The sequence below is a fragment of the Felis catus genome, chromosome B1 (genome assembly GCF_018350175.1).
Source record: "Felis catus isolate Fca126 chromosome B1, F.catus_Fca126_mat1.0, whole genome shotgun sequence".
Lineage (NCBI taxonomy): Eukaryota > Metazoa > Chordata > Mammalia > Carnivora > Felidae > Felis > Felis catus.
In genome coordinates, this window is record NC_058371.1 from 170,403,694 (window position 1) to 170,417,904 (window position 14,211).

Genomic DNA, 14,211 nt, shown 5'->3' on the forward strand with positions numbered 1-14,211 from the left:
AGTTTCCCCTCTACCACACAAGCAGCCCATACTTAAACCTGTTGCTATATGTTGTTTTAGTCAATTGATCATTCCAACAAATGTGGAATAAATTTGTTCAGGAGTAAGGAGATTAAGCACGTGATTTAAGTGAGCAGAAGTTTAATACTTTTTTTAAGGCACAGATTGGCAGGGTGAAAGAAATCACCACGTTTTGAGAGGAATGGTTCCTGAATGATAACTGTACCAATTAAGTTTCAAACACGTTTTCTGGCAGCATAAAGACAAGTGTATAATTTCCCTACTGAGTCTAGGTCATGTAAAGCTGTGTATTAAGAAAAAAGAAGTTGCGACCAGGATTATATAATTTTAACGGACAAAATATTCGCGAAGATGGATAAGCTTGAGAATGTTTCAAATGCACACACGTTCCCCCCTCCCCCATCCAGCAGACTCCTGTAATTGATGCCAAGGCACAGTTTGAATGGGGACAGTAACCACCGCCCCCCCCCCCCCACACACACGGCGCTAAGAGTCCCTCTTTTGAGTAGGAACCAAGGGCTGTCTATTTCATGAGAACGAAAGAAGGAAAAAGACAACACTGGGAGTCCATTATGCTCATTATGAATCCTACAGATTCTCCTGCTATGGTTTTCATCTGTTTTCATCTTTCCTAACAGAGGGCTGTTGGGATACTCAGTTCTTGCTTAAGTCCCCACCTAAGCCAGGCCAATCTTCAAACAAAAAGCAGCTTTTCACTGGAGAACTTAAAAAAAAAAAAAAGAGTGGGTTGAAATGTCCTCACTTGAACTTAAAAGCTTAATGAGTCTTGGTGCCAAAGAGTGGGAGACTGGCCAAGTCAGCGAAGCCAACTGTGATATGGTCGAAAGACAAAGGAGAACCCTACACAGAAGGCCTATCAAATTCTTACCAGCCTGCTAAGGCCAAAATCAGTAAAGGCAAAAGGACCCAAGCTTGCTGAGATTTGAGTGAGCATCTGGGTTAGCGAAAGAGCTCCAGACAAAGCGTGCGAAGACACACTGCGCTCTACCGTCCCGGGTCTCCATCTCATCATTACGAAGGGAGGCGGGAAGAGCTCACCCAGATTGTTCACCTGCCAGGGCTGCTGTGAGGATTAAACAAGGGTTGGGTTTGCAGATACTGATCAAAGCAGTGGTGATTAGAAGGCATCAGTCTGGAGTCGCCAACAACCGGGCCGACCACACACAACCCCGTTTGCTGAGGACAGGCTCAGATTTCATTTGTCGTTCTAGTGTCTTGGCCAGTCGACACCCCCTTTTACTCTCAAAACCATCTCAATTGAATGACAAACTATATTATATAGTCGCTCTACAAAGAAGACATTAGGTCAGATGAACCTCTTTTCTTTGTTAATAGCTGAGGAAAATATTGCATATGTAGTTTACATTAGATAAGGACTCTACCAAGAGCCTACTGAAATGATGTAACAGAATGAGCCAGACTTACAACCAATGTGGAATCATGATCACTGGTCTGGCAGTTCTCAGAGACAGCTATTAATTGACAAAGGTCTCCAGTGCCTCCCTCTACCAGTAAGGCAGACCTTTTCTTAGGTCTTGTGCAAGCTGACCTCTGCTGGGGCCATGTAATACAGGTGACCACCAGCCTCTTAAAAGTCTTCTTAGTCTCCTTGGTTTCCAAGACATACTTTCCTGGGTTTCCTCTCATCTCTCTGATCCCCCTTTGTGAGCTTCTCTTTCTCTTGTCCCTGATCCGGTGGTGAAGCTTCCTCAAACGGAGACCTTGTTCTGCTATTCTTTCTTGATGTGATCTTTTCTGCAGAGAGACTGTCACAAATCACAGCTTGGCCCTGATGTCCAACAATGGCTGGCAAATCATATTTGAGAAAGTGAAAGGCATCGCTTCATCTCTAAGCTCCAGGCCCCTGTCCCCAACAGTCCACCGGACTGTCCCCTAGGTGGGCCTTCTATATCCAAAACTCACCTTGCCCAAACTGAAATCATGACCTCTCCCAACAAATAAAGGATCCTCTTCAGTGTGCATCAGGGGCCCTACTCTGCTTGCCATTAATAACTGAAACACTAGTTATTTTGTAGTCATTTCTTTCATTTATCTGTATCCTTTACCTTACTAAGTCCTGTGATTTCTTCAGCGTTCTTCTTATTTCCATTGTTCTGGAAGTCAAACCCAAAGTCCTTCCATGGCTTCCAAGGCCCTGAGCAATCTTGCCCCTGCCTCTTCCTCCTCTCCATCTACCCTCATCTCACACCATCATCCTCTGTTTCCTATATTTTGGTCCAATGAGTCCCTTGTAATTCCTCTAATACACCTAAGACATGTTACTCTTTCAGTCTATAACATGCTTCTTCCCTACTTCCATCTCCCCTCCTTATTTCCTGGCTAATCTCACTCTTCATTCAGATCTCTACCTTCATGTCTCTTCTACAAGAGAAGTGGGGTTTATGCCCCTTGTGGAGTCAGGATTTAGATTCCAGATCTGATCAGGGCACCCCTGTTACATGATTTAATTGTAGAGTATACTAGACTTTCTAGTAACTTACCACACTTGTAAGTGGGCTTTTCAAAATGTTACTTGAATGAAGAAAAAGAAACCCTCCTTGCTGTCAGGCAGATCTCTTCTATGTATATTAAACACAGCATCCTCCTTTCTGACCCCAAACCTTGCCTTCTGCCCTTGTCTCTGCGTAGGATGCCTTTCTCTTTCCCTCAGACTATTCTCATTAAGTAAAATTCACTTGATGTAGCATCTCTCCAATAACTATCTCCCAAACTATAACAATCTTCCTTTGTCTAACGTCTTATTAAATCTTGGTCACTTGCATTTACTCACATATTGGTTTACACTGTTACTTAACTATTTTGTGAGTGTGTTCGAGCCCCCCAAACATTATAAAACTCTTGAAGATCAGGAATCACGCCTTCCTTTCCCTTTTCATGTCTCTCAGTTCCTCCTTTGGGGCTGTGCAGAACATGGTCAACATCTAACAAATCCTCCATATGACAAAGCGTCTCCATGCAAAGTCACACCATCAACTTCTAACCTGTCCTAGAAGGCTAGTACACATCTGTGGCACACCACATCTCACGCTGAAATCAGGACAAGGATCCAGGACAAGCCTTCCTTCTTAGAACAAGCAGCTCATTCATCAGTGGTAATATAGACAAGTGTTTGCCAACAGATTTCTTATCTTCAGACAATTATTTCACCAACATAAGAACTGAGACAAAAATACACCAAGACATTCTCTGTTGGTCACTTATTATTTGCAAACTGACATATTCAGACTTTGCATTCCATGAAAACACGTCTGTAGAGCAAAACCCATAATTTGACCTCTATAACTCCAAAGAAGATGGGGATGTAGTGGAAACTCTTATACTAAAAGTAGATACTTCTGTGCTTTGGTCTCTAGACTTCAGGGATGGCCCTATTCTTTATGTAAAAGTGTGTGTGTGTGTGTGTGTGTGTGTGTGTGTGTGTGTGTGTGTGTGAAAGGAAGGGAGGGGAGGGGAGGCAGAGGAGGAAAGAGGAAAAAAGGAAAAAGGAGAAAAAGAAGAGGGCAGGGGACCGGAGGGGTGGGGACAGAGACAGAGGACGATACTGACAATGACAACTAAGACTAGGAGAAAGTTAAGGTCACTGATGATTAGGTAATCTAGATAGCAATCTTACTACTGGACTCAATTTATTCAACAGGTGCCTGTAATAGACATGTTATGTGCCAGACCAGTGTCCAGTGAAGGAAATACAAAGATAAACAGAAGGGGTCTTCAGGAAGCTTTCACTCTGGTACAGGAAGTAGGTGTGGGACAAAGAGGTAGAAACACTGTGATACATGCCAGCCCTGAGGTGGTACAGGTCCTCAGAAGCCAGATGGGAACCTACTCACTCTGCCTGGAGGATTCTGGAACAGCTTCCCAGAGAAAGAAACCAGGCTGGAGAGAGTGAGAGGAAATGACATCACCACAGAGGTCAAGGTTACTGTTTTCAAAACAATCACTCTAGGCCTCAAGCTTCTGCCAGCCAAAGCTCATTATTCACAGATGATCAAGTTTGTAAGGGACTCAAACTTTCTTGCCCAGTTTTCGATCACAGGCTAGGCAAGAGAAGCTGGAAAGGAAAATCCCAGTTCGTTCATCCTGTAGCTTGTTGGCTGTCCTAGAGAAAGAGCTGATGGGTGCCCCTTGACATAGAGTTGCATTGACAATGTTATATTCATAATTGACTTCGGGCCTGTTTCCAACAATAATAATGAGAACAGCTAGTGGTCCAGAGTGCCAAGCGAGCACCAAACACTGCTGAGTGTTTTACAGTATTCTCTTCCTGGAATCTCTCAGGGACCTTATGAGGTAGTGATTTCCTCATTCCATAGATGAAGGGAGACAAGTTAATATTTAAGTGTCTGCTATGTTCCACGCACTAAACAAAGAGATTTATCCATATCATCAATTCATTTAATCCTCAGAAGAACTCTATTAATTAGGTACAATTACATTGGTTTTTATAGCTAAGGAAACTGGGGTTCTAAGAGGTTAGGTAACTTGCTTGAGGACACATAGGAGACAAACCGAGGATGTGAGCTGTTAACTCGGTTGAACCATAGGAAACCACAGTTTCTGACTGTTTTTGGTCTATTACTATAGTTGCATAGGATTCAACCTAAGTGTTCCCCAATCCATTCACTTTCCACTATACCATCTCATAAAAGCACAGGAACTGGCTTTTGTTAAATGTGTATCTTTGGATGGTAACAAAAAAGAAAGTGAAAGGGGTGAGGGAGGATGAGAAATCAAACAGAGAAGGTAGGAGAGCATACACCCTGTAACTAGATGCTACCTCAGTTCCCCTGAACAACATGGGGGTTAGGGGCACCTACCCCCTACACAGTTGAAAATTGATGTATAACTTTTGGCTTCCCCAAAACTTAACTACTATTAGCCTAATGTTGCCCAGAAGCCTTACTGATAATATAAACAATCAATTAACATATATTTTGTATGTTACATGTATTATATACTGCATTCTTACAATAAATAAATAAGCTAGGGAAAAGAAAATGTTATTAAGAAAAGCATAAAGAAAAGAAAATACATTTATAGTACTGCACTGTATTTATCAAAAAAATCCTCACGTAAGTGGACCCACACAATTCAAACTATGTTGTTCAAGGGCGAACTATATTATCATCTTGCCATACTTACTTGATCTCTTTCTGCATATGCCTCTTTTTTCCTGAACATTTGCATCCAGTTGCAGGCTATATGCATAATCCTTATATTATTCTTATAACTTTTCTATGAGTTTGAAATTTTTCAAAATAAAAAGTTGGGTGGAAGAAGGACTTCTAAAAGGTCCTGAACGGGGCACGCCTGGGTGGCTCAGTCTGTTAAGCATCTGGTTCTTGGTTTAGGCTCAGGTCAAGATCTCAGTTTCATAGGTTTGAGCCCCACATCTTATCAGTGCAGAGTGCACTTGGGATTCTCTATCTCCCCGCCTCTCTCTTCCCCTCCCCTACTCGTGCTGTCTCTGTCTCTCTCAAAATAAGCTTAAAAAAAAAAAAAGTCCTGAGAAAATCTTTTCTAAAAAGTTATTTCATTTACCTGAACAGCATTTTTGCACTGCCCAAACTCACGTAACTTTATGTGGGTAAACAATTACATCCAAAATTTATCCCATAGTCCTTATGGGCTGGCAAACTTTCTGTAAAGGACCAGATAGTAAACATTCTAGGCTCTATGAGCCATATACCGACTCTTGTCTTGTTTTACTTACAACCCTCTTAAAATATAAACACCATTCTTAGTGAGAAAACCAGTACAAAAACAGGCCAAAGGCCATAATTTGCCAACCCCTGATATAGATAGAATTCCATAGAGTTCTATCTAAATAATAAAGTCATAGCCAGGAAACCAAGTCAGAAACTTTCCTTTCTGGAATTATCTCAAAACAGTCTGATCCAGGGACAGGGAAGTAGATGGCAGTCATCAGCAACACTGTACTGGGAGGGACTTCCTTAGGGAATAGTTATTTGCAGCCTTCCTTTTAAACCCCGAAGTCACATATTTGCCACATTTTGACCCCATTTTATTTACTGCTCCGCAGAGGACTCACATTTGATCGTTTAACCTCCAAACTTCAAGTACACACAGTTGGCAAAATCAACAGAGAAAGAGAGAAATGATTAGAGCAAAAACACATCTACTAGAATTCTACTTGGCACACGCAGAGTCCGGTTTGTACTTGCTATTATCGTGAGTTATACATTTATGCCGAAGTATTACTGAATATGGGGGCAGCCTATGCAAAGCCACGGGTACTGCACTTGACAGGCAAAGTCAAAAAAAGCTCCCAGGGTGACTCTGACGCTACTCCATTTCCACCTTATATGCTGCCTGTAGGCGCCAGTCTTTTCTCTCTTGTCTCTGTAGTCCTTAGTAAACATCAGCACCCTTGCCTTTGTCTCCATCTGGTTTGACGGCTGTACGTAAGAAAGCTGAAATCCCTACATCTTCTGCAGACTAGAGCCTCCTTAGCCTCTTCGCTCTCTCATGCTTTCACTCTCATGGGACTTGCCTTCTTAAGAAGGACCACCAGGCCCTTGATACTTACATCCCAAGACCACCAACCCCATGCAGTCCTCCTTCACACTCCGTCCTGCTGAGACCCAGTGGTTATCCTCTGCACCGCCCTCCTCTGCTTGCTCAGTGTTTTCTGGTACCAATTCCATGCCACCATCACTAACCTCCAACCAAACCTCCTGCTTCTCTCTCCCACTGAAATCCCAACTGTAGGCACAGGACAGTCGTTCAGAGCAAAAAAGCTAAGGAATCAGACTTCTGAACGTAAAGCTTTCTTATCTGTATAACCTCAGCCAAGTTATTGAATCCTCTGTGCCGCTCTTCGTTCCTCTGTAAAATGGGTATGATAATAGTTCTTACAGGCCACATGAAAGTTTGGTAAGAAGGGAAATCAGGCCCCAGGCACAGAAGGGTGACCTCTGTTTGATGAGAACTATGAATTTTTTTCCAGACTCATAAACAACTCAGGAAATGTTTAGTGAACAAAGAGCATGTCTCTCCAGTTGCAACCACCATTTAGAGCTGATCTAACTCAGACAAAAAGACGAGAGTTTGCTGAACAAAAGGAATCATTCACTGATGCCGTTCATGTATTTTTCAACTGGGGTCATTACACTATTACAAGACACCAACTGGGCTTCTGTTTTGAATAATATAAAGTTGAAAAACCCAACAATTTTTAAAAAGAGGGCTGTATGTTATGAAAGCCTGTCTCAGAAGAGCTGAATTGCTAGTTTTCTAAATCTGAAATTATAGGGATTTCTTCTTACGTTGTTAAGCGTTGCTACATGAGTGGAGGTTTGGAGTTAGAACTCCTGAATCACCGGCGTCCACGAAACTCCCTCTGCTTCTACAGAGTGGCACGGCCTTACACATTCTTCTCTACTCTCCAAACACAGGTGCTTAAAACCTGTATGGATCCACTCTCTGGGAACCCACACTTTCCTGAGACCCTCCAAACGGAGTTTCCTGCCTTTTGGTCCTTGCCATCAACCAGCCCCACCCCTGGAACAGTGCGAGTCCCTCTTCTTGCCAGATGGGTCTCTGGATACAAGTCCCAGAAAACAAACCTGCTGATCTCAGTCTACAGTAGCCCAGTATGCTCCAGCTTGGATAAAACTTAGCCGTGCCCCCGCCCCGACCAAAGACGAGGGGAAAATCTTCCTCCATTGCTCCCAACCTTCAGTGCATTCAGCTTTTGGGCCATGCTTTTGTTTCTCATTGCTCTGTGGGTCCTGGACTTAGAAATCTGTTTGTGTCTGGTTTCTCCAGCTGCTGACCCAGCTTTCCCTCAAAGCCTCTGACTGAGACTCATGCTACTGGCTCTTTTGATGCAGTTCATTTTACCTTAGCAAACTCTGGGGGAGCTGCCAGCTGGAGTCCCACAAGGAAGCCAAGACTTGACCCTGGTCCTCAGACTCCTTCAAATACACCAGTGGGTCTAATCTTCCATGTGTAGAAGATTTAGACAATAACTCACTTATTTTGGCCGTTCAGTAACACTTGTCCAAGCCTCTGTGTTGGCCAGTTCACTCAGCGTCATTCTTGGCTGTCAGCAGTCCAAACCCTTTATAACTTAAAGAGGCCCCTGGCTATATAATCTGTGCCTCTATCTTGGCTAACCATAATATTTCCTAGGCCCAAGCCCCATCCCTCCACCCCTAAACAACTCTAACATTCAGTAATGTGTTTGTGAAAGGCCAATGGATAGTGCCACTGCTCACATGACAGAATCCATCCTCTGACTCAACATCTTTATCTAGGTAAGAAGCAAGTTCTATGTGTGCAAATGTCTCCAGACCCAGAGCTTCAGCTTCAGATGAGCCTTCTCAGTCTAAGGTCTGGCAAGCAATGCTACTCCTTCACAGATTTATTCACGGGAATATAGTGGAGAGATGGACGCCTACAAGAGTTTTTGAAGCAAATGTTAACTAAACAAAAATTGGTACCAAAGACCCACTTCAACAGAATTAAGACAGCATGATGCACATAAATTAGATCAGATTGTGGCTAGTCTGTAACATCAGGAGAGGGCTAAGCCCAGAATCATTGGAGAAGCAGGTGTTAGAACACAAGGGAAGTGTTTGGAGTCTGCCTGGGTTTATCTCTGGGGAGATGCTAAACCAAGTATGGTTTATGTAAGAGATGAGCTCAGATTTAGATTTAATAAAGGGAAAAGAGGCAATGAGGGAAGTAAAGTATGAGAAGAGAGAAGAGGCTCCACAGGAAGGAAGGAATGGAAACAGCAATCAGGGCATGTTAATTTCTCTTTGAGGAAAAAAGGACAGTGGGGAGCAGGAAAAAAATGCTGGCATGAACTGTGTTAAAAAGTGCTGCCTATAATCAACATTGGTATAGCAAATGTAATTTTTCAAAGCACCTCACCCACATTATCTCATTGAAATTCATACAAAGTTTATCAAGTAAGCAAGAGTTGTAACTTTTCATTACAAGAAAAGATTGAGACTCAAGAAGGTTAAATGATCTAAGGGGTACAGTAAGACTTGCATTTCTAGCTCTCAGGCTCCAAAACCGGAAGTCTTTCAACTACATTGGTAGGTCCCAAACAATATTCTGGAAGTCGCCAAAATAAAGGTGCATTCTATGTAATTTCACATCCACAAAGTGCAAGATATAAGGCAAATAAATGCTATGGTGATAGAAATTAGAACAGTGTTTTTCTAGAGGTGGTTGAGATGGATTGGGAGGGGACAAGAGGGAATTTGCTGTCCTATATCTTCATCAGGGTTTAGGCTACATGCATGTACACAGTTCTCAAAATCCATCAGGTTGTATATCTGGAGCTGTGCTTTTCCTGTGTGTACTTTTCACCTCAATGGAACAAAAATCAGTAACTGAATTATAGAGCCTATTAAGTTCAAGTTTTGAGACCTTAAAGTGTATGTTCATCCATCTCCAAGTGTTAAGTCTCTAGTTTATTTTGTGTCTAGAACCACTTCACAGAAAGCTCTTGAAACCATCCCCACAGCCGCGCTTTATGACAAAACCCAGGTTCAAACCATAAAAGTTAAACATGGCAGTTATTGTTCACATTTGAAATTTGCCAGTAGCATAATATATTCAAAATGCGTCAGGGGAGCAAGCCCAGTGAGGAACATTAACTGCCATGTTTTAAGAAGTTGTAAGTAATTAGATGCATTGCTTCACATGGCACAAATTGCTTTTGCTTGGGGGATACAGGGGAGAAAAGCTGCTACTTTCACTACAAATGGGTCCACATCCTTCCAATTACCTGGGCCCAGATTCCTACATTACAGATATTGGTTGGAGCTGAGTAGCAGCTACCAGATACATCTTCTTTACCTGATTACAAATGCCACAGTCCCCATCACTTCCCCCCCTACCGTACACTAAAACTTCCTCACCTACTTAGGTTTACTGCCTAGCCCAGTGATTTTTTAAAATCTCAGAATCAAACTATGAATAAAATGCAAAACAAAATACGAAGCTTTACAGATGAACTGAACAGTATTGATGATTCTTCTTGAGCAAAACCAATTGAACAATAGGCTATACTTACTCGCAGAGAAGGATTCCATTTTCTAACCCTGTCCGAAAATCTTTATCACCAAAACTTCTGCCGGTTACTTGCTGGAAAAAAAAAAGAGAGAGGGAGAGAGAGAGAGCATAAATTTTTCTTTTTTAATCAAGAATTTCAATGATTTTTTTTTTAATATTTAAGAGGCTTGAAATAACTGGTGGCATTCCAAGAATGGAGAAAATCTGTTAGGTCTGAATTTCTTTTCTATGTGTAGTTTGCTGAGATCAGCTAATCCTAAATGTAGACCATTATTTTGAAGCTTTTTCCTACCCAATTCCTTAAATTGTCTGTTCTTCCTGATAAGGGTGTTACTTTTAGGGTTTGGCCATGATAAGTCAAGGCCACAGCCTCAATCCACACACTTTCAAAAAAGCCTGCAGAAAGCACCACCTAAGGATAAAACATCTGTTTGTTAAAATATTATTGGGGGGGGGGGAGTAGTGGGGAAGATACAGACACCTATCCTCAAGAGACAAACATCAAGACAGGAATATTAAAGCCAATATCCATACTAACTTGGTGTGAAAGAGGAAAATAAAAGCTGGAAAGGAATGACTAACAACACAGGACTGATGACCATTCTTGATACCTCTGGCTCTCAGCAGCCCTTTGCCCTAGGCACCTAGGGCAATCATTTGTTCATTCAGTAAGTATATATTGACTATCTAGAATATGCCAGGTAAAAATGTATACTAAAAACCCTAAAGCAACCTTTAAAACAGCAAAATAAAAAGTTACAGTTAATAAGCTTAAAAAGGAAATAAAACGGAATCATAATACTCTTAACAATGAAAAAAGACAGAAAAAGAGGAAAAGAGAATACAGAACATATGGAATAAAAAGTAAATAGCAACACAATAAACTTAAACCTAACCATATCAATAAGTACATTAAATATAAACGGACTAAATATCCCCGATTAAAAGACAGACATTGTCATATTGGAAATAAAAAGTAACACCGAACTATGTGGTGCCTAGGAGAAATGCACTTTAAAGATAAAGAGAGAAGTAGATTAAAGATAGAAGAATAGAAAAAGATAATAACATGCTAATGCTAATTTTAAAAAGCTGGATATTAATATCAAAGAAAATTTTAGAAAAAATAATAATACCAAGGACAGAGAAAGTCATTTCATAATGACACAAGGTTTAGCTCATCAGGAAGACATAAAAATCCTAAACATTTTTACATTTAATAAAAACTTCAAAATACATAAACCAAAAAAAATCTGTGAAGAGAAATAGACAAATTCACAACTAGAGCCAGAAGTATTTATCTCTCTTTCATAACTGATAAGTAGACAAAAAATCAATAAGGATATAGAAGACTTGAACAACACTGTCAACCAAATTGACTTAATTGACATTTCAACAATACTTCACCCTACAGTAGCAGAATACATATTTTTTTTCCTAAGTTCACAGTGAACATGTATTGAGATAGACCAATTTCTGGGTCTGTAAACAAGTCTCCACAAACTTAAAAGAATTCAATTCATAAAAGAGCATGTCATCTGGCCACAGTGGAATTAAATTTGAAATTAGTAACAGAAATATCTTAGGAAAAAAAATCCCCAAATAATTTTAAATTAAGTGACACAATGTTAAACCTATTGATCAAAGAAGAAATAAAAAGAAATTAGAATATATTTTGTAGTGGAAGAATGTGACAAAGACACTAAAGCAGTATTTTGGGGAAATGTATAGCACAAAACACCTATATCAGAAAAAAAAAATCTCAAATCAACAAATTCTGCTTCTACCTTAAGCAAATTAAGCCCAAATTAGGTAGGAAAAAAAAGGAAAAAAACTGTATCAGTTGAAATCAATCAAACAGAAAACCAAAAAGCAATACAGAAAAAAAAATCAATGAAATGAAAAGTTACTTACTTGAGACCAATAAAATTGAGAAAACTTTAGCCAGATTGATACATCTTTGGCTAATAAAATCGACAACCTTTGGTTTTTAGCCAAAAAAGAAAGACACAACTTACCAACAACAGGAATGACACAGATGATATCATTACATATTTTATAGACATTAAAAGAATAACGGGGGTGCCTGGGTGGCTTAGTCGGTTGGGCGTCCGACTTCGCCTCAGGTCATGATCTCACAGTTTGTGGGTTTGAGGCCCGCACTGGGCTCTGTGCTGACAGCTTGGAGCCTGGAGCCTGTTTCGAATTCTGTGTCTCCTTCTCTCTCTTCCCCTCCCCCACTTGAGCTCTGTCTCTCTCTGTCTCTCAAAAATAAATAAATTTAAAAACAATTTTTTAATTAAAAAAATTAAGAGGGAACATTACAAATAAATTTATACTAATACATTCACCAACTTAGATGAACTAGAGAAATTTCTTGACACAATCAACCAAGTTCATTCAACAAAGAAATAGGTAACTTCCCCAAAAGAAAATGTCAGGCTCAGAAGGTTTACCTGGTAAATTACAACAACTATATAAGAAAAAAAAATGCAATTCTACACAAGCTATTCCAAGCAACTGAAGAGGAAAGCATACTTCTCAATTCATTCTATGAGACCAGCATTACCTGATTCCAAAACCAGACAAGAATATTATTACAAAATAGACAGATACACACACACACACACACACACACACACACACACACACACACACAAAATATGCCAACATGTTACCTCTTCATGGTGGAAAGCAGGTGTGATTTTTATTTTCTTCTTTAAATTTTCTCTATTTTCCTAAAATGTTGTACAATTAATACACACGACTAATCATCAGAAAATCCAAACAATATTGTTTGTTTGATGTCTGTTTTTTATTTTTTTAATGTTTACTTATTTTTAAGAGAGAAACAGAGAGAGACAGAGCTCAAGCAGGGGAGGGGCAAAGAGACAGGGAGACACAGAATCCAAAGCAGGCTCCAGGCTCCGAGCTGTCAGCACAGAGTCCAGGGCGGGGCTTGAACCCACAAACTACAGATCATGACCTGAGCTGAAGTCAGATACTTAACCCACTGAGCCACCCAGGTGCCCCCGTTGTTTGTTTTTTAAAGAGCAGTCTAAGGAAACTAAGTGATCCCAACTCTTCCTTGTAAACCATAGTTCAAATTGTATTATAAAACATCCTCATTGCCAATCCCACTAGAAAGGCAAATCACAAGTCAATAAAATGTATGCCTGAAGGAAAGAGGAAAGAAGGAAGGAAGGAAGGAAGGAAGGAAGGAAGGAAGGAAGGAAGGAAGGAAGGAAGGAAGGAAGGAAGTGAGGGAGGGAGAAAGGAAGGAAGGAAAGAAGGAAGAAGGAAGTCCTTTGTTAATATCTTCTCATTCTTATTTAAGGGATGGTGAGGAAATGTATAACAAGTATTTTGTATTTACAGTTTGTAAATAAATAAATAGGAAAGAGGTCCTTTACAAAGCTAGGATTTTAAACACAGACTTTAAACATTTTAGCATTTTCTTCTTGAATCCTAATTTATATTCTCAAAACACCACTAATATCTCTAAAACTGACCCCTATTCACCAAGAAGTCATTAGAAAATTTTGAAAACATTTTCCCCCAGGTCTTTACATTTTTGTTAAAATTATTATGTTCTAGCACAAATGGTGCTAACTAACAATGAAACCCAAGAGAATTTACCTACATCTATTACAGAATCTCTGGCCAAGATAACCCAGCCCCTTTCCATTTATTGAGCCATAATGACGGGCAGGGCCTAGAGACAGAAATACAAATGAGACATGGTCACTGCATGCAGAAGGCTCACAGACTGCAGAGGAGAGCAGATATCTAAATTCATACCATAAATAGATAGTAACAGGACCATTAAGATTATAAGAAAATATTGGTGGTCCATAGACCACCTAAAGTGCCCATGTGCTATTTAAAATTATATTGTATATGACATGTAGTCAGTGAAATATTGCAAGTAGATATGTTTAACAGTCCCAAGTCAGCCTGCTAATCCACATCCTCCAAGATGTAGTCTGATTAAATTCAATTTCCTAGACTGCCAATTCTGGAGATGGGAACAAACGCCATGCATTTGGAGGAAGGTGATCATTTCTGCCTCTATTCTTTTGCTTCCTT

The 14,211-nt window shown here is 40.3% G+C and overlaps 1 protein-coding gene across 8 annotated transcripts in view; it reads right to left on the minus strand.

Annotated features, from left to right (window-relative positions):
• Window positions 1-14,211, minus strand: part of LIMCH1 (LIM and calponin homology domains 1) — a 331,860-nt gene that overhangs the window by 193,965 nt on the left and 123,684 nt on the right. For all 8 annotated transcript variants that reach the window (XM_023253162.2, XM_023253168.2, XM_023253165.2 and 5 more), the window contains exon 2: window positions 10,124-10,194. In XM_023253162.2, coding sequence (XP_023108930.2) covers window positions 10,124-10,194 — 71 coding nt within the window. The remainder of the gene's footprint in view (window positions 1-10,123; window positions 10,195-14,211) is intronic.